Here is a 21511-nt window from a genome sequence, read left to right as displayed (position 1 = left end):
TTTTATGAAATTTCAGTTAAAGTGGCAACTAGGCTTAAAGGCTACAGGCCAATCATTTAGACCCGTTATTTCTGCGACATTAAAGTTAACATTTCAGACAGCACTTTAATGCAGCATAACATCTGCCAGGGACTCGGACGCGTTTGGGACGATCCTGTGAGGCAGAACCCGCCCTCCTCCTTCTGCACTTGTCAAAGGCCACTGATCGCAAATTACATCAGAGTTGTGTCCACAGACGCACACGCAAATAACACCGGGGCAACCTGTCTCCTGAATTAATATACAGACGGGACTTTTTTCTTCTTCTCTAAACTCACTTTTTATAATTAGAAGCCACAATGTTGCCTTTCAAGAGAACTTTTGAGAGCGAAAAACACCAGCTGCAGGAGCTCAACAGCAGACTTGTCCAGTACCTTTCCAGAACGAAGCAACTGGAGCAGGAAAATGCGCATCTTATTACTGAAATAAATAAACTCAGACAAGCGAAGACGCAGGCGTGGGAGTCAAAATACAGGGATGAGATGCGGGATCTGAGGAGAATGGTGGGGCAGCTGTCGTTTGAAAAGTCCCAGGCAGAGATGGAGCGGGAGAAGCTATGGCGGGAGTTGCAGATGGTCCAGTCTCTGTGCAGCGAGCAGACTGAGGTGTGCAATGGCATCAGTGGCGAGCTGAAAGGCTGCGGGAGGGAGCTTCAACACGCTCACAAGACCAACAGTGAACTCCAGCAGCGTTTATTTCAACTGGAGAACGAGTATAAATGCTTAGAGGATGCGCACAGACGAGAAAAGGATCATCTCCGACGTCAGGTGGAGTCCCGGGTGGTACCCATCATCACGCAAACTTATCGCGGCCCGCCGGCGGCCTCCATGGAAGAGGTGCAGGAGTATGCCCGCGGTCTGTCTGAAGGATGGCTTGAGACCTTTGAAATGTACCAGCAGAAGGTGGAAGAAATGGAGCAGTCGATTAAGGCAGACCAGGCGAGGCTGAGTGATATGCAGAGGGAAAAGATGCTGTATGCCTCAGAGTTGGACAAATTACGTACAGAGGCAGAAAAGCAAGCCCAGATTCAATCGCATCTTGAAGAACAACTGATGCACATGCAGGAAAAATTCCGGGTGGACTTCAGTGAATATCAGGTGAGGAAAAGCCCCATTAAACAGAGTAGGACAGAGAGTCCAGATTTAGGCTACATTTTAGAGAAACTGGAGTGGGGTTATGGAATATTTCTATTTTAAGAAGTCCAAATATTACAAATGCGATACACATTTCAAAATATACAGACAAAACAATCTCCCTTTTATTACACTGAGCCATGGGGGGGGGGGGCTGCTCCCTCTTGTCCCTGCCACACCCACCATACTTGAAGGCACTGATGTAGCTGCAGTGTGGCTGCTATACAGATGGTCAAACGGATTAAAACGCATTAACGGTTGTCTAAATAATTATTAGGCTATATCATCACAATGTAGGCTGACATTTCTGTCGGTAATAACTGATGACATCCTGTGACTATAGGCTCACTCTCACTTCAGTCTGTCTTAAAAACACACACACATGCAGTAGATGTTGCCCTCCAAGATACATAAAGACGTTACAAGCGTTAAGTGATGCCTGACACGTTTGTGTTCCTCTATCTATCAAAAGCCTGGGGCGTTGCGTGCAACATTTGACCTCAGTATAAAAGGATTGAATAGCTTGAGTAGCTACCTCCCCAGTATTTTATAGCTGCTAGATTACACCAGCCACTTAAACCAATTAGCTGTCAGACAGACAAATCCTTATTAGCCTCCTAAACATGGAGTCCTAAGCAGGTCAGTCAGTTACAAATGACTACGCATGCGCATACACTGAAGGGTGGTCCTCTTTATTGTAACAAAAACACATTTCTCACAGTTTAACCCCGTGGTAATTTTCAGTTGAGCGTGACATCTGTTGTAGGATGTTAAACATTATTGGAAAAGGCTCACGCGACCGAAGCGGTCGGGATTAAGTGGTCCGAATGATTAACGCAGTCTGTTATTGGGATCAGACTTGATTTTGACTTTGACAGTAAGTGTTCAGCCGGTTCGCCATCTTTCTGCATTAGAGCTCAATAAAAAATAAGTGGCGTTGACTCAAACATAAACAACAGATTTACAAAGTTAACAACACTGTAGCCTGCAGTAAATTAAAATGAGGTTACACACTTTCTAGTTAACAAGGGAGCAGACTGATTACAGGAATTTCAGTTAAATTTAATACCCAATAGACCATAAACTTAAAATTACACTATGTGCATCATGAAAACTTAATGTTTGGAGGGTGTTTTTTCTGTTCTGTCCTGCAGATGATTATTGAACAGCTGGAGCATGAGAGGAACATGATGGCTGACACTATTGCAGAAAAGATGAGAGAGCATCAACACCTTCTCCAGGTTAAGATGGATCTGGGCATGGAGGTGGCTGCCTACAGGTGAAGAGCTTGTTTATTTTGTCATATGTCCAGTCAAAACAGATATTTTTAACAGGTCACTTTGAGTAGAATATACATTTTCACAGCAGACATTTTGACTTGTCATAGCAGGAACACAGGTGTTACTAATAACATTAATGATGGTGGCTTAAAGTGTCCTGGTAAGCTGTGACAGGGAACCAGCATGCACAATACTGAAACTGAAGCAGCTAAATAGAATCATTATTAGCCATCATTAATTATTATTTACACCTGTGCTTTTCACACTCTGACATGCCAACATGTCTAGGGTGAAAAATGCCTATGGAGAGTTACTATGTGTGAAAGAGCTTGGTGCCTATAAAACAGCAGTCCTACACTTGTAAAGGTGATTGATATTATCAAACTGTCTTCATTTACCAAACTTGAGTTGAACCATGAATTGACATTTTTTTTAATGGTGATGAAAACATTCTTTTAAATATGAGTACATCTGAAAATACAGCAAGTACACTACACACACTTCTAACTTGAAGTAGAACGTTTTTTTTGTGAATTAAGAAAGTCAGCTGAAATTCAAAAAGGTGCATCCTCTCTTTACAGTTATATTTCAGTGCTTTCAAGAACAGACTGCTGGTCAAACCAGCCCCCCAACCTCTGCAGTTACTCTTAGTTTAATTAGTGATTTTATCATACACATTAGAAGAATTCAGCTGTTACTCTTCTGCTGATCTTGGCACTAAGTGCTCTCATTTGACAACTCAGATAAATTGAAAAGTAGTAGCTCACATTTACTATAACTTTGTCTGTGGTTTATTTTAAGTGTTTACGAAGATATATTATATCAGGTATTTCATATCCTGTAATAGCATGGCATATCTAGTCTTCATAGCTAAATTTACATATGATCACATAGCAGGCTATTTTACTTTGTAAAGCAGTCAATAAACATACTATATCTTCATGTTTGAAGTCAAATATCGAGTTGAGGTTTTGAAGTTATCCTGGGAACACCATAACATCTTACCTCATATCACAGGACATCTATGCAGTCTTCAACAGATGTTGAAATTGTCGAGGGATTCAACAATTGTATTAGTATTAAGCCAATTCCCTGGAAGTTCTTTAAGACCTTCCACTCCAGTGTGTCTGTATATGGCATCCTCTCCTCTGGCACATCTAGTTTGTTTTGGATTTTTGGAATAGACAAAATGTTTGCTCAGACACGTGGCAGTGGCATGTGTTTTTCTATGTGTCACAAGTCAGCTTTTGCTTTGGGATTCATAGGGAAGTGTGGACAGGCCTGCGTTGTAGCTTTTATTTTTAAGTCAGTCTTTCGGAGGGCACTCTCTGGAGAGGTTGTTCCATTTTGAGGTTTGCTGTTGTATGTTTGTTGAAGAATGGCCAAGCAGAGGTGAGCTGTTGGAGCTAATTATTACAAGGTCTTTATTAGTATTATGACAGCAACTTTTACTTTTTTAATTATTACCACCGTATATGGTCAGGTCCTGGGTTCTTACCGTCTTGTAAGCCTGTGGCATTTAGTTTGAGACTGTTGAAATGGCAGAGCTGAATGATGTACACCGTCTTGTGAGGTATTTGTCTTTGATCTTTTTTTCTATATATGGGAAAAAATATTATGTTGAAATACGAGGACAAACAGTTATTTATATTGACATTTGCCCTTGTCTTCAAATGTATTTTGTCTGTTGTTTGTTCAGGGCACTCCTGGAGGGTGAAAGAGTGGGTCTGCCAGATGCTCATAGGAGGGCAACTCAACATCAAAGAGAAAGAATAATAGGTACTGTATTAAAAGTATTTATTGTTGTTACACATTGATCACAAGAGTACATTGTAAGGCTAGTTTTAAAGTAACAGTCTAACAGGTAGCCAAAAATGCTTATTTGCCCTCTTGCTGAGAGTTAGATGAGAAGATCGATACCACTGCCATATCTATGTGTAAAAACAACAAGTTGTGGTTTTACGGGGCGTTATGTACCGGACTATTTCTTGGCCGGGAGCAGTGACTTCTTCAGTGAGTCTTCACTGGATGCCTGGCAATCTCACAGTGATAACAAGACAATGAGCTAAGCTGCTGGCTCCAGCTTCATTTTTTCCAAACAGTTATGAGAGTAGTATGAATCTTTTCATCTACTTCTTGCCAAAAAAGCGAATACGCATCATTTTCCAAAATATAACTATTGCTTTAAGTATCTAAATATTCATGCTAATTCATTTTCTGTCTCAGACATTAAGATGCCTGCCCATCCCTACACTCCAAGAGCTTCCACCTTAACCACCAGACAACATATGGATATCAGGTACACGCCGCCGACTTCAAAGCTGAGAAGATCCCCTGTGCCTCCCTCTGGGTCCATAAGTCCCTCTAGGGTCATTCCTATTTCAGTTGCAGGCAGAGCTCGGCATCAGAGTCCTGCCTCCAGAAGGGACATGATCTCATTCACCAAAGCTCGGGCTGCCACTTCAGCCCCTGCAAACAGCACAGCCACTGCCACCAAAGACAATCTAACGGGTCTGAGTGAAAACCAAATTAGTCAAAAAACAACAGAGGAGCAAGTAAGTCCCATCAAGTCGTCTGCTACTGAGACAAAATCAGTGAGAGTGGTGTCACCGCCAATGATGAGCATGAGCATGAAAACTGAGACAGAAAGCAAAAAGAAAGTGTCAGATGAAAAAGAGAAAGATAATGTTTATGAAGGCGAGATCAAAGATAAAGGGAAAACAGTGTCTACGACAGGCCCAAGTGAGAAAAAGATATTAGACACTCTGTCTGTGGAGGAGATCATTGAAAACGTGATAAAACCAGCAGGTTTGGAAGCTCAGGTTTGCTCCTCGGGAGAATCGAAGGTAAGGTATCATGTGGAGAAAACTGAGCAGGAAGATGGCACGACTAAGACACAGATTGTGCTGGAATCCAAAGTGGAGGAAGAGCTGGATTTTTCAGAGGACTCGGCACTGGACAATCTGCTAAGCCAAGGGGTTAAGAAGGTCTCACTGGAGGACATCAAGGACACAGCAACAGGAAGCATGATCAAGAACCTGCTAAGTGGCCTGCAGGGAGGCGAGGGCCTGGAAAATAAATCTGTCAACGTGGAAATCATTGAGGAACCAGTGGAGTCTCACTGTGATGAGGAGCTTGAGGTTGAACAGAAGTCCAGGTCTAGTTTTTATGGACCCTCCTCAACATATTTCCAAATTGAGGAGCTTGAAAATGTCCCTCATGAAGCTCAATTTCAGAGCAGTGATAGTGATGCCATGAAAACCTCCATGACAGATAGAGATCATCGCAAGGGTGGATCTGTACAAGTTCAAGAGCATTCTAGAGAGGGTGAATCTTCATATTTCTCCCATGACCAAGAGCCTCAAGAATATTTTGTCTCCACACCAGATGATAATCTTTCTGAACCCGAGGAGGGGGGTGGCATTACCTCATATGGCCATTATGGTATTGTAGATGACCTATCAGATGAGAGATATTATCAAGATGTTCCCCCAAAAAGAGTGACTGTAGAGGAAAGTGATGAATACAAGTCCATGTCCAGTGATCACTCATTTGTCAAAGAGAGTTTCCCAGAGTGCATCATTGAAGAAGAGGTTCGTGTCTCCCCTGTAGTTCAGGAGTCAGTTCTTGAATTCCTGAGAGAGGACTCTTTGGAGCCCAAAGATCAGCTGAGGGGAGCTCTAGAGAAGCTACAAAGCTCAGTGTCGGGTCCACTGAAGGAGGAGTTGGCTTTCCTCACAAAAGTGAGTAGTGAAAGTCCGGAGAATGTGGCGGTCAATGTCAAAAAAGTGCAACAGTCAAGTGACAATGGCACCATGACTATAGTTGCAGAGCTGAACGTGTCTCAAACCCTGGAAGACTCTGGGCTGCTGGAGGCAGGAGATGACCTATCTGAAGAGCAGATCATGGCAACTCTCCGATCTTCTAACTTAGGCCTTGAGAAAGCCTTCCAGGGAGGGGCTGGAGTAGGATACAGCTTCAGAGTCTCCAAAGAAGAGGATGTTGCGTATGGTGAAGAGTTCGAAGGCTTCACTCACGAAGGAGAGCCTGCTTATGAAATAACCGAGAAACACATCAAACTGGGGCCATCGAACTCAAAGTCCTTCACCTTCCAGATGGATGTACAAGGCAGCCACGATGACGCTGCCTCGGAGCAAGAGCTGCGATCTCAAGTCTCGGACACCCCTGTTAAGATTTCTCAAGAGAAAAGAGTTGCAACAGTTTACCTTGAAAGCCCAACAGATGATTAAGAAAGAATTCAGTCAAACATATTTTCAAACTCAGTACTTGCCAATGTTACTTTGTTGAGGTGCACATACAGAGTTTGTTGTCACGCAGGAGCCCACACACACGGCATTAATGCTGTTTGCAGACACTTTAATAATGCTTTAAGTTTTGCAGTTGAACATTATATACATCTAATTGATTTTGGTGCACTGTTTTACGGTACCTGCGTGTGTCACATAAAACTGGGTGTACCTATTAAAAATAGTGAGTGCTAACTAATATGAGGTATTTTAATTTAGGATTGTAATATCTACGTATTCTAGCAAATTCTTATCTTGGTCATTACTGATGCTTGCGCTTATCTTGCGCTGGTATGTGTTAACCTTTTTTTTAGCTTGCAGTATATCCTCAAAGAGGTTTGTTTATTCTCTCTAGATTTCTCTATTTTTGTATTGACCCGTGCTGTAAAGCTTAAACGGCTCATTCTGCAGATTACAGCACCCTGTCACGTCATGGCTGTGTCTTGCCATGTTGCTGAATCTACTTGGTCCACATTTAATGCAAGCTAACATATGACAGTTGGAGTTATAAGGTGCTGTGCGCTGTTTGAAGATTGGGGCTTTCATTTTTCTTTTGACTTGGGCACTGCTGATAAATGGAACGGTTTTACTATATATTGCATACTGGAACAGAGAAATTTGTTTTAAGCAGTAGTCAGTGATGAGTACAGAATTTAGTTAAGATTGTAGCTGAGGACAGTGTAGTGGGATTGGAGAAAAAGATGGTAATGTGTCTTAATTTGCAAGTTGTGAATGCTGAAATGAAGGTGTAGTGGATGTAAATGTGGCACTTAAAACGGGTTGTTAAGAAACTTTCAAAGTTATGTACTTTTAGACGATTTAAATTAACTCACAACTAATGGCACAAAGCACATTTTGATTAATTATGGAAAAAATTATTATGACTATTATATAACATGATAAATGTAATCAGTGTGAAACAGGTTTGTAAAATGTTCATCTTTACATGGTATGTGTCAATACCATACATTTCTAATTTCCCAACTGTGAACATTTTGATCTGAGATTAGGGAGCTGGGAATTGTAAATTACACCATGTAAAACAAACAAAACTAGGGCTGCCAATTTGAAAAGCAAATAGTAAGATGAAAAGTAGCAGCATAATACTGATGAATTTAAAAGATTCAGTCAAAGTGTTAAAGCAAATATAATCACATCCGGGTTTGATGTACAGTATGTCTTGTCTGGATGCCTTTTGCTTGTATACATTTGTTGGTTATCACAGTGTTGGCTTGAAGGATTCACCTTTGCTCTAACATAAGAGTGTGTGACGGTGACTATTTTTGGATCATCTGCTTAGTGGCAATGACAGTTCATTAGCGGTTGTTGTGTTGTGTTCTAGTTGCAGAGATAGAAATGGTCCACTGTAATTACAGCCTGGTTACATGTTTTGCACATATTCAAAATTTATACTTTAACTACTAACTAACTATTGGGCAACTGTTGACTTCATACATTAGCTTTCTGGCACAATCATGTTTAAAAAAATGTGCAGAAATGCAATGTTTAGTGTGAATTTAATGCTTTTATGAATATGTTCATTGTTAGAAATCTACAAAATGAAACCTCAATTAAAAACACTTGTTGCATTAAGTGCCCAGATACAGCATATTTTCCATACATGATCGCATTTGCAAACTGCAGTAATTTATAGTACTATAATAAAAACAAAAACATGATTTCATCAGTGCACTTAAAAAAGGAATCTGTGTTAGGATACTGTATATGGACGTACACAGTGTAATCTGGATACCACGTGCCATTTAATAGCATAAAAGAAAATGTGTACATGAGCTAACAGAAAATCTATTGATGTATAAAGAATTCAATTCAATAAGCGTTTGCCAACATGGACAAACCAACATCATTGCTTTTATTGACATAATGATTTCTTTTGAACAAATGACATTATTGCTTTGCTTAAAAAGGTTCAAGCCTGTGTTTGGAAAGTAATTCATATCTTAACACAATTAAAACCTATTGTGTGTATGTTTTCTGAGTGTGAGTATTTTTTCAAAGCTAACTCATTTCAGCTAATGCACAAAATCATGTACCGCCAGTGGATTTAACAGACAAACATATTTCTTTAAAAAACTATATGTCAGTAGTTATTGGTCCACACCTGCAAGGTTATTGTAGTGACAAAATAAAGAAAGAACATTTCAAGAGTCCAACATAGAGTTTCCATCATTGCCCCTGGATGGTACAACTGAAAGTGTGTGAGGTTTTGTTTTCCTTCTACCTTGCCTCTGTTGACTCTCAGCCACCTCCGGTGCTCTGCAAAAAATATAGTACATGGTTGCATCACTGAAACATGTCTGTTCTCAACTCATCTTTTCCTCCATCTTAAAGCTGGGGCAGGTAATGTTAGAGAAACTAGCAAGAAACAGCTACATTTTGAAAGTATCCAACCAAAAAAAAAAAAAAAAAATCCATCCCCTCCCTTCAGGCCCCCCTCCAAAGCCACTCCTACAAAACACATTTTCATTCACACTGAGTGCACAGCCAGAGTGTGCGCAGGCAGCATTGTCTACCCTAGCTTTAATCATACTATTAAATTAAAAAAACAGTTGTTTGGCAATTTATCATCAGGAGAATCAAATGTCTTGATGTAATATAAAGTACAGTTTCATTAGTGGAAAAAGTAAGTCAATGTTCTGCAGATTTACCGGGCCAGCATGTCCACAGCTTTTTGGGTAGCCTTTGTCTTCTTGTGCTGAGGACCGTATAGCAAACTGTGGATCTCCAGGCACTATAATAAATTTTAAAAAATTTATGACAGTAGAGTGAGGGATCAGTAGAAGATGAGAGGTACAGCTCATACTCAGAGGGGAATAAATACTTCCTAGCAACATGTGAATGCTCTAAACATCCAAAAATAACCACTGTAGCAGTCCAAGGTTTAGATAACACCTGTGCTGACCACTCGGACTGTCGGATCAACACGGGGATCTGGTAGATTTATTACAAGGACTCCAAAGCAACAACCCAGGTTAACTCAACACATTTAAGAAGCAGCCTGAGTCATTTTCCACTCTACATTTAGTTTGGTTCAATCAAATGAGAGGAAGGAGCAATGGCTGCTTAGCTCTATGACATCAGAAGTTAATGCCTAATTTAACAAAATCCAGAAAAAAACATTTTATCTACAAACAAATGTATATGATTATACAGCGTGTGCATGCAATGTCACAACAGACATGATAAAAGCCTGCCTGCATTTCTACAATCATCAGAAATAACAAGATGTGAAGAGAACTTTGTAAAAGTCAGGAAAGAGGGAGCGAAAAGTTTCCCTCTCCACCAGGAAAAGTAGAAAACACTCAGTAATCTGGAAAAGACCCATCTGGCCTCTTGGATGTTTTCACTGTTGCTAAGGTTGATGTAATGGAAGGGCTTTCTTTCAGCAGCACTACAGAGGGAGGGGCACTGTCAAGTGTATGTCTGCATGTGTGCCATTGTTCTCTTATGTTTTTTTAGTAAATCATATGCAATGTATCTACTGTATGAGTCAGGCTTCCTTTGGAAAAACAAAAAAGTTACTCAATCACAGTGCAGATGGTGTCATGATGACAGGAGGAAAAAAATGTTCTAACATATTATCTCTGTGTCAGTGTACATGTGGTGTAGAGTGAGCCCTGACATACCCTGTCAGTGGGGGAACTGGGACCCCCTCTGCCCCATAACAAATCAACATAGCAACTGGGCTCCTTTACTTACAGACATGTCATTACTAGTATGAAGAAATCCCCATTTACTAGTGTATTTAGTATGTTTGATGGGCAGCAGAACTGAGCTCATATGGCAAACATGTGCAGTCATACTGTATGTGGAAAAACAAAAACACTCATTGCATAAGGACTAAATAGATGAGAGGAGTGACATCATTAAATGAACTAAAAGGCTGCCGTTATTCAATATATGTGTGCTGAAAGATGTAGGAATGTCACTTTTGTTTCAAAGGACATAATGGCATGCCGCACTAATTGGGGTCAGTGTCCCTTTAATTGAAAGCAGTTAGCAAACTGCCATTCTCCTTCCAAAGTTGTGTTGCCCATCTGACAGGCTCCATCCAGACTGAGGAAACACAAAGTCACTCTGTGTGATATTTTACACCAGGGAGGGCGCCTCTGCACACTGCGCCCTTCCAAGATTAGCATGCGATTCTGATAGCGCTGAGCTTTAGGGAGGATGGTGGAAATAGCTCATCTCAACATGACAGGAACTTTTTGTGTTTATATTTTGAGCAGGCGTCTCACTGGTGACACTCCCACTGACTCCTGGCCTTTTATTAAAGCCTCCCAAATATTTTGGCAGGGTCACGTTGGATGACAGTAACCTGTCCAGCATTTCTAATTTGCAGTTAGAGGTTAAAACAAAGACAAACAATAGATGTGCCGTCTGTGTTCTGATTACCCTTGTCATGGTCCGGTGGGCCTGCTTCATCTTGCCCTCAGTCATCTCCACACTTCCTATCAGCTGAAGGGTGTCTGCTACCTCAGCACTCAGGTCACCGAACGTCGATCTCTTTGTAGCAAGAGAAGCTCTCTGGATCTCCACACATCTCTGCAATGGTACATCAAAAATAGGTAAACCATCTCTTGCCATCGGTGGTGAGAGCCACACCCTGTTTAGCAGGTGGAATAAATCCCCTGATGGTGTTTCCATGGTGCTGCTCTCTGAACAAAACAATTGTGGATACTGAAAATCTGCAATGGGTTTTAAAATTTCATGAGAAAAAACACATGATATATTTATGATACTTATATCAAATGCTGGAAGGAAATCACTGCAGTGGCATTGTCTCACTGGTTTTGCAGATTTGGATGTTTGTAAGCGTGTGTGTGTGTGTGTGTGTGTGTGTGTGACCTCTTGCTGGCCATTGAGGAGGAGGAAACGACAGAAATCATCCTGGGTAGCGAGAAACGCTGGATCCTGTGCACCTGCAGAGTTTTTGTATGCACTTAGACTCTGCTCAAAGTATTGACCTGCAGAATCTACACCAGACACAAACACACAAATGTTAATTTAAATTAAGGCAATAATTGACAGAGTAACTGAAAACAACACTAAAAAAGCAATGAACTGTTTTCTTTAGCTTTTCCTACATCAATCCTTTTAATTAATCATCGTTTCCAGATGTTAAGCTTTAGTAGTTACCATGGAGCATACATATGCCTTGGCATAGTTGACATGGGTGAATCATACAGACTTGACAGAACTTGGTCTTCAATGTGGATATTATAAGTCTGATTTCCATAACACCATCTTAAAGAATTTCACATATAGGAAGACAATGGGAGATGCATATCCTGATTAACCTCTTGTGCACATCGCTCTGACCTAGGCTGTGTCTGTGAATAAACTCACCATTGTGATGGGGCTCTGCTGCAGCACACAGGATGAGGGCCAGTCTGTGGGAGATCTGAGCCCCCTCTAGCTTCTCTAGGCTGTGACTCATAGCAATGGCATGAGCCTAGCAGAAACACCCACGTGAAATAAAACAGATCACATATCACCAAAATAAGAGGTGTGGGAACATTACCCAACAACAAAGCCTTGCACCCTCTCAAGAAATCCTCCTATGTTGCGAGTTGTGTATGATGCGTCAGAAATATGGCCCTTGCCTTGGAGAGATGCTCTATGGCTCGGTCCAAATGACCTTTGTCCTGTTCAATGGCGGCCATGTCCCTATAGACAGAGCATGTCTTCTCTAGCTGACCACAGTCCCTCAGCAGTTGCAGAGACCTCTCACACTGGCTTAAAGCCTCATCTGGTCTGTTCTGTCTCTTATAGACTCTATAGAGTAGAGAGGACACACAAATGGACAGATTTTCATAGACAGAAAGACAGACATGAAGACAGTGACCAGTTCATCACACTGTATAAGGCAACAGGACAGCGCAATGATTAGAGAGTAACCCTTCAAATAGTTTTTCTGCATGCAAGTGTAGTTGAGCAAAACACATAATTATTTAAATAAAAAAACGCTATCTAATAACACTCTTTATTATTAGTATTATTATTAGACTATTATCAGTGTACACTATTTACCCATAATGTTGTTACTTCAGTACTATAGCCTGGAGGGATTGATTGGTCTCTAGCCAAACCCAGACCCAGCGGAGTGGTGAATGCTTTTGGCTAATGGCTGCAGATGAAGTCTGGCGTAGTGAAGACTATAATAGGGAAAGCTTGCACATTGCCCTTCTAACTGTTTTTGGTTGCATCCTTTCACAAGTCTCTAACTGTCTCCTGTGGGACTGAAGATTACCCATCCCCAACTTTAACTACAGCCTCTCAGACTCTGACAAATAACTCCTGCTGTTTTTACAAACTCTAATTCTGAGGTGTTTAAATTAGGGGATACTCTCGCAGTCTCAGTGGAAACCACCAAAGAAAAGCTGAATAGCTAAGCGTGGTCCTTGATTAGTCATGGGGAGCTTAGAGTTCTACATCTACGATTTGTCACCCGTCTGTACATATGCTGTTGCTACCAAGGTCTTAGGCTTTGCGTGTTTTGCTGATGCACACAACAGAGTCTTTGCTCTTTTAAAAGACAGTCACTTCCTGAGTTGCTTGGGATTGTACAGAGAAAAAAGCGTTGGGAGAGTAGCAAGAGGAGATGAGATGATGGCTGCGTTAACCACTGCAAGGACACTGGATCCAACAGGCTGCTCTGCTAATGGCTTCCAACCATCTAATGGACTCTAAATTTAATTCAGCTCTCCAGTCAAGGGGGAGGGCACACCACTCACTACTGTAAAATCTCAAGCTACATTGCTGTCAAACAGCAGTACAGGAAAACACAAAACAGTCTTCCCACATACAAGTTGTATGTTGCTATCTGGATGACAATCAATTTACCTACAGAATGCTCAATGAAGTCTGTCAAAGCACGCCATTTGATTTAAGGTTTTATCCAATGTGCCCTCCAGTATCATGAGAACATACAGTATGTTTTAGCAGGGGCAACCTGTATGTGAACCAAAAGTCAGTGTTATGGCATCCTCACATCCCTGGACCACGTGGATCTGGGTATTCATGGCTCACTGGTTAAATGTCAGCAGCACAGGTTCCACAAACAGTGTGATGGTTAATTTCTCAGAATTTTCCCATGAATCCAAGATTATCCTAACATGTCATGATGGATAGTAGGAGTGCCCCGCCCATAAGTGTTCATGGAGCAGGCACTTCAGCTCCTTTTAGGGCAGCAACGATGGCTGAAGCAGAGCTACATTCCAGCATGCTTCCATTTGGCCTGCCTGGACAGACAAGAGACAATACCCCTCTATCCTCTCATTCACTCTGCATCCTTACACACTTCCTGGCAAAATGGTAATATGCCACAGCCCACTGAAATCTACGAAAAGTCCCCAGGGCAGGAAATTTATATAATTAAGGATTTGTAGATGTGTTGCCAAGCAAGCCAAACAGACCTCTTTTGTAAACGTTTCCAGAACATAGTTGACGTAAGCTTGCTCTGGGCTTTCACTTGGAAAATAATACAGTAAGACCAGGCCAAAGTAAAAACAGAGGGACAGAAACACAACAGCTTGTTCCAGCAATTCTGCATGGTGCTTTGAACTGATGGCATTCTGACTGATGAGAGTTGTTATTCTGTGCCTCGGGTAGATTTGGGTAAAAGACTATGAGGAAGAATACTAAACTACATGTTCAGTCTTGGGTAGTGACTCTCAATCATGGCATCTACAACAAAATACCTGATTTAAGAGAGAATAAGAGCTACCTTTTTGTAAGGAAAACAAACAGACTCTGGATCTCAAGTATAGGAATACCACTGGTATTTGACATACAGTAGCTATGCTGTACACTATGTCTGTGAATCCAGTCAATAGCCTATACATAAACAGTATACATAGAGAGAGACATGAACAGGGCCACTTCATACCACAACAGCAAACAAAACAAACAACACACACACACACACACACACACACACACACACACACACACCAAATTTAAACCCAACAATAAAGCTTCCTTGAATCAAATATCCCATCTGGCTGAGTGTACACCTTGAGTGTGAATCTAAAACCAAGCAGAATATGTTTGGACCAGGTTCTATAAGAGAGCTGAGCTTCCTTTATTGTTGCAGGCTTTGGTGGGAACATTCCCCCCCATCACAACAGTGTTGACTGTCAGAGCTTTAGAAGCATGCCAAATTCTTAGTCATCACCTAACAAAAAGAGATTTAGCAAGCTTACACGCCAGCCAGACTCTGCACATTTTTTCAATTACACACATCATGTCAACAAACTCTGACTCTGAAACAGACCAAGATGGCATAATTTACAAATTCCTATGAGTGTAGCTCACCTCAGCTGCTGATAAGGCTTGTTTACTGTAAATGCGGCGGGAGCCTTGCTCCCCTTTCCTCACAACGGAACTTTCAAAAATGGGGTCCTACATACAAGTCTAAGTGGGGCGATCTCAACCCAGGTAAGACTATACTTGATTTCCTGTTTATGCTTCTAATTTCACCCACCCAGTTATCTAAGCTATGACAAGTGCCAGGCAACACAGTCCCCTTAACAGTGTATCAGTGTCTCCTGCACTTGATGTCTCTACTTGGTGTCTCCACCATGATCCGTTAAGTCTATAATCTTTTCCTGACCATGTTGTGCCTTAGGACCTCTTAGGACCCCCCCTCACCTGATATGAGGTGAGAGGGGTTAACAGTTAAGGAAGGAGTTAAGGTTAGAGTGAAAGAAAAATAAAAAAAGGCAGAAAACATATGGAGAGAAGGAAGAAATTGTTTCAATAGGAGGAGAAATGCTTCTCCACCATATGTGCCTCTGCTTGAGCTGTGAATAGATGAGTGTACATGCAGAAACCCCACCCAGCAGGTCTGTAAGCATCATTACAAAACACCCACGCTGACTGCTGAGTGGACTGGACAACCACAGGGGAAAATCCTGATTAATCAAGTTGTTGTTCACAAGAACATGAAATAATGAGGTTTTCACTAGCATAAAGTTAAGTCAGCCAAAAACCATGTCGAAGGTTGATTTTATGAATATTTGTGGGAATCTATTGCCATCTTGTGGACAAAATTAGATGTTAAGGTACTGTATTTGAAATTGGGAGAGTTTGAAGAAAATAAATATTATTTAGGTATACTACCAATTGCTAAAAATGTAAAATCATCCAGGCTATACTCTGAATGCACTCCAGCAACACCGGACATGTTACCTTTTAACTGGGAATAACCCCAAGCTTGAACATGATACTATAAGTCACAGGAAATAAATAGAGCAAATCACGTGATTACCAGACAGCAAGGTCAACAACCAAGTAGCAGCTGTTATTATTATACATACTATAGTCTGCAAATGCTGTATTAAAGCCTTTAATCCACAGTATATTTACCACTTTTCTGTTATGACTAGATACTGTATCTGCAGTATTGAAAATATTATACAAAATGGTTTTCACTAATGAACCTGGATAGTGATGTGGAGATTTCCAGCTCAGTCTTTATCTTCTCTTCCTGGTTGATGCCATCATGTTGATAAAGCTTCTCAAGAGCTTGTTCTGCCTCCACAAAAGAAGATTCTGCCTCCTCAAGAGTCAAAATCAGTCAAGGACCTATCCAGCTTGTTATCTGAGTTGATAAGTCTTGTTCAATCCTATACATTATTATAAAACATATCATGGCAAGGATATTTGGCTGTAAGCAGCGAGGCACCTCCCTGTGTGAGGTGTACGCTCAGGAGACACGTGAGAAACTCGAGCTTTTCACCCCTGCAGGAGGAGATGGAGGTGCAGAAAGGCAGCAGCTCTCTGGCCAGGGCCGAGTATTCCTGGGCCTGCAGCCCCCAGCCTGAGGGAACAAAGAGTCATCAGTGAGTGTAGACTGAACAGCATGCTAACTCTAAATCTGAACATCATCTTAACATTATTCCCAATTAACAACCCTTTCATTAGCAGTTGTTAGACCAAAGTAACACCACATGAAAAATGCATAACGCAGGAGCTAAATCTGTATCTATCTTAAGTGGTAATATTTTGAAAATCAATTGTATAATCTGCAGTTAAGTGTTACAATGTACTCACAATGTTGTATAATCTATAAATTACCTTTGAACTGGAAATATGCTTTAGCCAGTCTGGCATGGGCCTGGGCTAGTTTCAGATGTTCCTCTCCATATACCAGCCTAGTCAGAGCCACACAACGTACCAGGTCCTGGATACAAGCATCAAACTGAGACAGTAAATGACAGTGTCAGTATAACTTCTTTTGATGGCCCACTGTACCACGCATCTAAAGCCATATCATTAATCATTCTGTGTTACAGTGTAGAGCTTAGATTAGCTTTTAGAAACTAATGTCAATCATTCACCTGGCAAATCGTGACATTATATTGGGTAATATAAATTGACTTGATTGGATGTGTACCTTAGTAAAAAACCTTCTATTCAAACTAACAGAAAGCATAGTCTCTAATGGCCATGTCTCTTACAGCACATGCACACGCGTATCCCGGTAACATGTAGCCCATGTAAACATCTTATCCTGGATAAGGTCTTGCCCTGGTTTTGAGAAACCTTGGTATGCTACCTGGAGTACTCTGATAGATGCCAGGATACTGTGGCGTATAAACACCTTATCCACATGTTGTATCATTCTTTGCTGGCATACAAATTAGCTGAGATGTTGAGGATTCAAGACGCACCTGCACACAGACAATCAGAAACCTGGATACTGTTATTATCAGGTATATAGGCAGGGATATGTGTGATCAGGTTTGTGGTGTTCCATGTAAATGTCATCTCTCGAAAATGATCAAAACCAGGATAAGACTTAAAACCAGAATATTAATGTGCATGTAAACATATTAAGAAAGAACTATTAGTTGAACCCTTTGGAGTGTGCATACATCTTGTATAGATTCACTATTATGCATCAGCCCTGTCAACAAGACCAAAGTCTGCAAGATAAGTTGTAAAAGCACATCTTCTGGGTGCAACTAACTGCAATGAATGTCACTGCAACCATATACTGTACACACCTCTTGGTTGCCCTCATGGGCCTGAGCTCGGCTGTCAAAGTGTTTGAGCTTTTCTTCAGGTGGCATCATAATAAATTCCTTCTTAGCATATCCTGTTTGTGACGTACTCAATACATCTGAGTCACGGGGAGGAGATGTATCAACCCCTCTGCTGGTGCTTCCCATGCTGTCAAACAAGGTACGTTATGTCGAGGAGGACATCCATTTAAGTTAGAGCAGTTTTTAGTATCTGAAATGCTAGCTCTTACAAAGTAGACTCACTTAATACAAATGCATTTAGGACACAATTGATACGGGTGCTAATACAGTTTAATATTTTTTTTTACTTTAAACACATTTTTCTTTTTATCTTATGTTTGGCGAGGTTATTGACGTTACCATTACCATCTAGTGTTACCTTGACTGATCCAAGGGTTAAACAAAAATATTTGTAAGAACAGATCACTTACTCAGACGTCATTGCGTGATCAGCAGCCATTTCTTTTACAATCAATGTAAGATGCAAGGGATCTAACCGTACGGTCTATGGATGTAACGTTAACCCGCCTTCTACCGTTTGTGCTCTTTACGTTTTAGTTTCCGTGGTTACGCTGCTACACCCGCGAGCGTGACCAACTGCTGCTCTTCTTCCTCTTCAATGTTTCATTGGGAGAACTGAACGTTTGGGCTTAAAATAACCCAACACACAGTAAGTCTAAAACCATGTCACTGTAACATTACAGGAGCTGGGCTGTCCATCTCTGGAAACGCCTTTCCTGAAGGTACATAGCCCAAATAGTGTAAAGGAAATGGGGTGCATTCAAGAACCGCGCTGTTCTCAAATAACCCAATTTAGATGTCTTTCATTTACTTTACACTGTCGTGAATAATTATAACAACAGGTTTAACGTTATTCTAATAAAACAAAACAAAAAATACGCCTAACAGTGAACGTTTATAGGTAGGTATAGAGACACCAGGCTGTTACGTTTAGTGTTTAAAATGTAATGTTAAGTGGCAGCTTTCATCACTTCCCAGGAAACCTTTGGAGTCAGGTGAGGATGCCAACGATGGTCGTTTATAGTTGGCCTCAAGTGGCTCCAACGACCATAACGACTGTCGTTACAACCCGTACCAGTGGTAACGATCATTTTCGGCAACAACCCCACAGAGGTTAATTAGTTGAGTTTCCCTACCCGTCAGTCAAAACTGAAGAAGCCTCTTGGATGAGGGGCGAAACACCTTCGAGTAGTTTCAACCAAGTCCAGTTGCCCTTGATTTTAACCTTCCTTGGATAACTATGACCTGGATGACTGAGAACCTTCACAGTTAGCTGGGTATGATCTCTGGTCCCACAATTATGGGTCACAAAAGCTCTAGGGTGTATTAACTGTTTGTTTTTATTTTTCAGTTTAAAGCCTCTACTTCATCCACACCACGTTATGTTGCCTGATTAGACATTTTCTCAATAATGTGTTGACTTGCAGAGTACATGGGTGGAACTTATAATTTTTACACCCTTATCATTGTTATTAGTTCACTTAGAAAAAGAAGCCAAAATATTATTGTTATTAGTTCATCGAGTTAGGCAATTCCCAGCATAACTGCCATCTTCAACCAGTCTAACTAACCTGTGGGACCTTTGACATTTTTTCTGGGAATATGCAACAATATAGCACAATAAACAACTATTAGGGCCGGTCATTATGAAGATAGGCCATTAGTAGGCGACCTGCTAGTTAGGTCCTGTCATGTCAAAATCTAGTTTCAAGACTTTTCAAGTTTTGTTTTGATATGTTGCAAATTCCTTAGTTAATTTGTGTTAATCAAATAACTACACATCATACCTGGGGCCAGGTAGTATTCCAGCATAGAAATAATGTTTCATAATGCACAGAGAGAGGATAAATTGGGGATTAACCCTCATCTCAAGTCATAAAAACTTGTGACTTGTTTGGGGCCTTTAAAGATAACTTAAAAAAACATCTAAAACTTTCACAACAATGCACCCACTATTTTGTCAGTGGGTAATATAATTTTTTCCTTCACTCACATTTACCTTCTTATTGTAGGGTTGACGTAAGGGTTGAGAAGGGGTTGGGTGTTGGCTTACCATTGTATGTTGTGTGTGTGTGTGTGTGTGTGTGTGTGTGTGTGTGTGTGTGCCAGTGAAGGGCATTAAGTACATGGTATATGCTCTTGAACAATGTCTGATGTTTTATGTTTGATATGCCGTGTATTTTTGAATAATGTCGATATTTATATTGTATGTATTTGTATTTATTTGTATTTGGGGACTGCAGATGTAAATTAGCCTAAGGCTAACTCTGGTGTAATGCATCAAATGTTTACATTTATGTTATTAATTACACATGGTCCCTTCTAAATAAAAATCAATCAATCAATCAATCAATCTTTTTATTTCCCCAGGACAATGTCTGAATCAAAATGATTTTGCATTGCAGATGATGAATCCTGTTCTTACAGTGTGCCAAACGTGACCATGGATACTACTCCTACACCACATGCTACTAGCTACTACTATGAAAATAAGAAAAATAAATTAAGTGATTATTATTGTCATCAGTATTAATAGTTATGCCAGTATTAGTAACTGTTGTTTTATTAGAATAAAAAGAAACCTTTAGACTTCATGAACAGATTGGGAATACATAAAAAGAGCAATATTAGCTATAGAAATCTTTGTACATTGTTGTTTAAGTGTAATTTTTGGTCCATTTAGATCCAGCAATAATGCAGAAATGTGAGTATCTTAGCTGGAGGTGACTTACTGTTTTAAATCTGGCTTGCGACCATTGTTAATGTTTCTTTTTCCTACATTCTTTCTCAATGCACATCTCTATGGAAATGCCATGCAACCTAAAGGCGTAAAAATATCTTTTCTAATGTCAGGAATATTGTACAATTCTGTTAGAACTCAGAACAATTTTGAACATGTGAATTGTAGTTTTCTAATATCTCCACAAGATGTCAGTATAGTAACACAAGAATGATAGATATACTGTAGGTTTTACAGTTGTGCTCAAGGGAGTATTATGATATTGTTTGTGCTCTTTTAAGATGTGATTGCTGGGATTTCGGCCTCTCCTAAGGGCATGCACACTTCAAGCTGTTAAACTGGCAGTAAAACCCCAGGGCCATCCTTCTTTTTTCAGCATTATCCAAACTGCACCCTCCGCACTTCTCAGACCATTCATTTATTTGTTTCTCAGTCCTCTGAAGACGTTGCATGCTTTTAGTTAACCATATTGTTGTCACATTTACAGTCAGAAAATGGTAAAACATTAATAACCTTTTGCCTGTCAAGTTTATTTTTTATGATGACAGTTACCTGCAAATGAATCATCATGAATCCAAGACGAATATGTAGTGCTGTCAGTCAGTAGGTATAGATGGAGAACGCTTTTTTTATAATTCAAATAAAACCTGGTTTTAAATATACATATAAATAATACCTGTGCTCCACATCATTCTGTACTTTCATAGACATTAATGTAATATGCCAGTAGTGAGAAGAGGAAATGTACATTTAAGCCATCCATCCATCCATCCATCGTCAACCGCTTATCCTGCGTACAGGGTCGCGGGGGGCTGGAGCCAATCCCAGCTGCCATTGGGCGAAAGGCGGGGTACACCCTGGACAGGTCACCAGTCCATCGCAGGGCGGAAATGTACATTTCCTTGTGAAAATATCCTTTCTTACATCAGTGCCCAAA

At 40.6% G+C, this 21511-nt stretch overlaps 2 protein-coding genes across 2 annotated transcripts; one reads left to right on the top strand and one right to left on the bottom strand.

The window, feature by feature from the left end:
• Window positions 1-177: 177 nt before the first annotated feature.
• Window positions 178-8748, top strand: synm (synemin, intermediate filament protein). Its single transcript, XM_038706667.1, has 4 exons — window positions 178-1136; window positions 2327-2451; window positions 4152-4231; window positions 4679-8748. The coding sequence occupies exons 1-4, from the start codon at window positions 339-341 to the stop codon at window positions 6700-6702; spliced, it is 3027 nt and encodes a 1008-aa protein (XP_038562595.1). The 5' UTR covers window positions 178-338; the 3' UTR covers window positions 6703-8748.
• Window positions 8594-18535, bottom strand: ttc23 (tetratricopeptide repeat domain 23). Its single transcript, XM_038706669.1, has 11 exons — window positions 18245-18535; window positions 17796-17961; window positions 16864-16987; window positions 16450-16606; window positions 16227-16352; window positions 12387-12558; window positions 12130-12235; window positions 11629-11756; window positions 11176-11325; window positions 9429-9511; window positions 8594-9036 (listed from the first exon to the last, which is right to left on the bottom strand). The coding sequence occupies exons 1-11, from the start codon at window positions 18271-18273 to the stop codon at window positions 8922-8924; spliced, it is 1356 nt and encodes a 451-aa protein (XP_038562597.1). The 5' UTR covers window positions 18274-18535; the 3' UTR covers window positions 8594-8921.
• Window positions 18536-21511: the final 2976 nt, after the last annotated feature.

Source organism: Micropterus salmoides, unplaced genomic scaffold, assembly GCF_014851395.1.
Source record: "Micropterus salmoides isolate LMB-PRFRI ecotype aquatic unplaced genomic scaffold, ASM1485139v1 Ms_hic_scaffold_8, whole genome shotgun sequence".
NCBI lineage: Eukaryota > Metazoa > Chordata > Actinopteri > Centrarchiformes > Centrarchidae > Micropterus > Micropterus salmoides.
This window is presented reverse-complemented; position numbering and strand designations above follow the sequence as displayed.

Excerpts from the sequence above, each read along its gene's own strand:
- synm (XM_038706667.1), top strand. The coding sequence starts at position 339 with ATGTTGCCTTTCAAGAGAACTTTTGAGAGCGAAAAACACCAGCTGCAG. Across the intron at positions 2,452-4,151 it reads ATGGAGGTGGCTGCCTACAG|GGCACTCCTGGAGGGTGAAA; the intron begins GTGAAGAGCTTG and ends TTGTTTGTTCAG. Across the intron at positions 4,232-4,678 it reads TCAAAGAGAAAGAATAATAG|ACATTAAGATGCCTGCCCAT; the intron begins GTACTGTATTAA and ends TTTCTGTCTCAG.
- ttc23 (XM_038706669.1), bottom strand. The coding sequence starts at position 18,273 with ATGGCTGCTGATCACGCAATGACGTCTGA. Across the intron at positions 11,326-11,628 it reads TCCTCAATGGCCAGCAAGAG|AGATGTGTGGAGATCCAGAG; the intron begins GTCACACACACA and ends GTACCATTGCAG. Across the intron at positions 9,037-9,428 it reads GCTGTGGACATGCTGGCCCG|AGCACCGGAGGTGGCTGAGA; the intron begins GTAAATCTGCAG and ends TATTTTTTGCAG.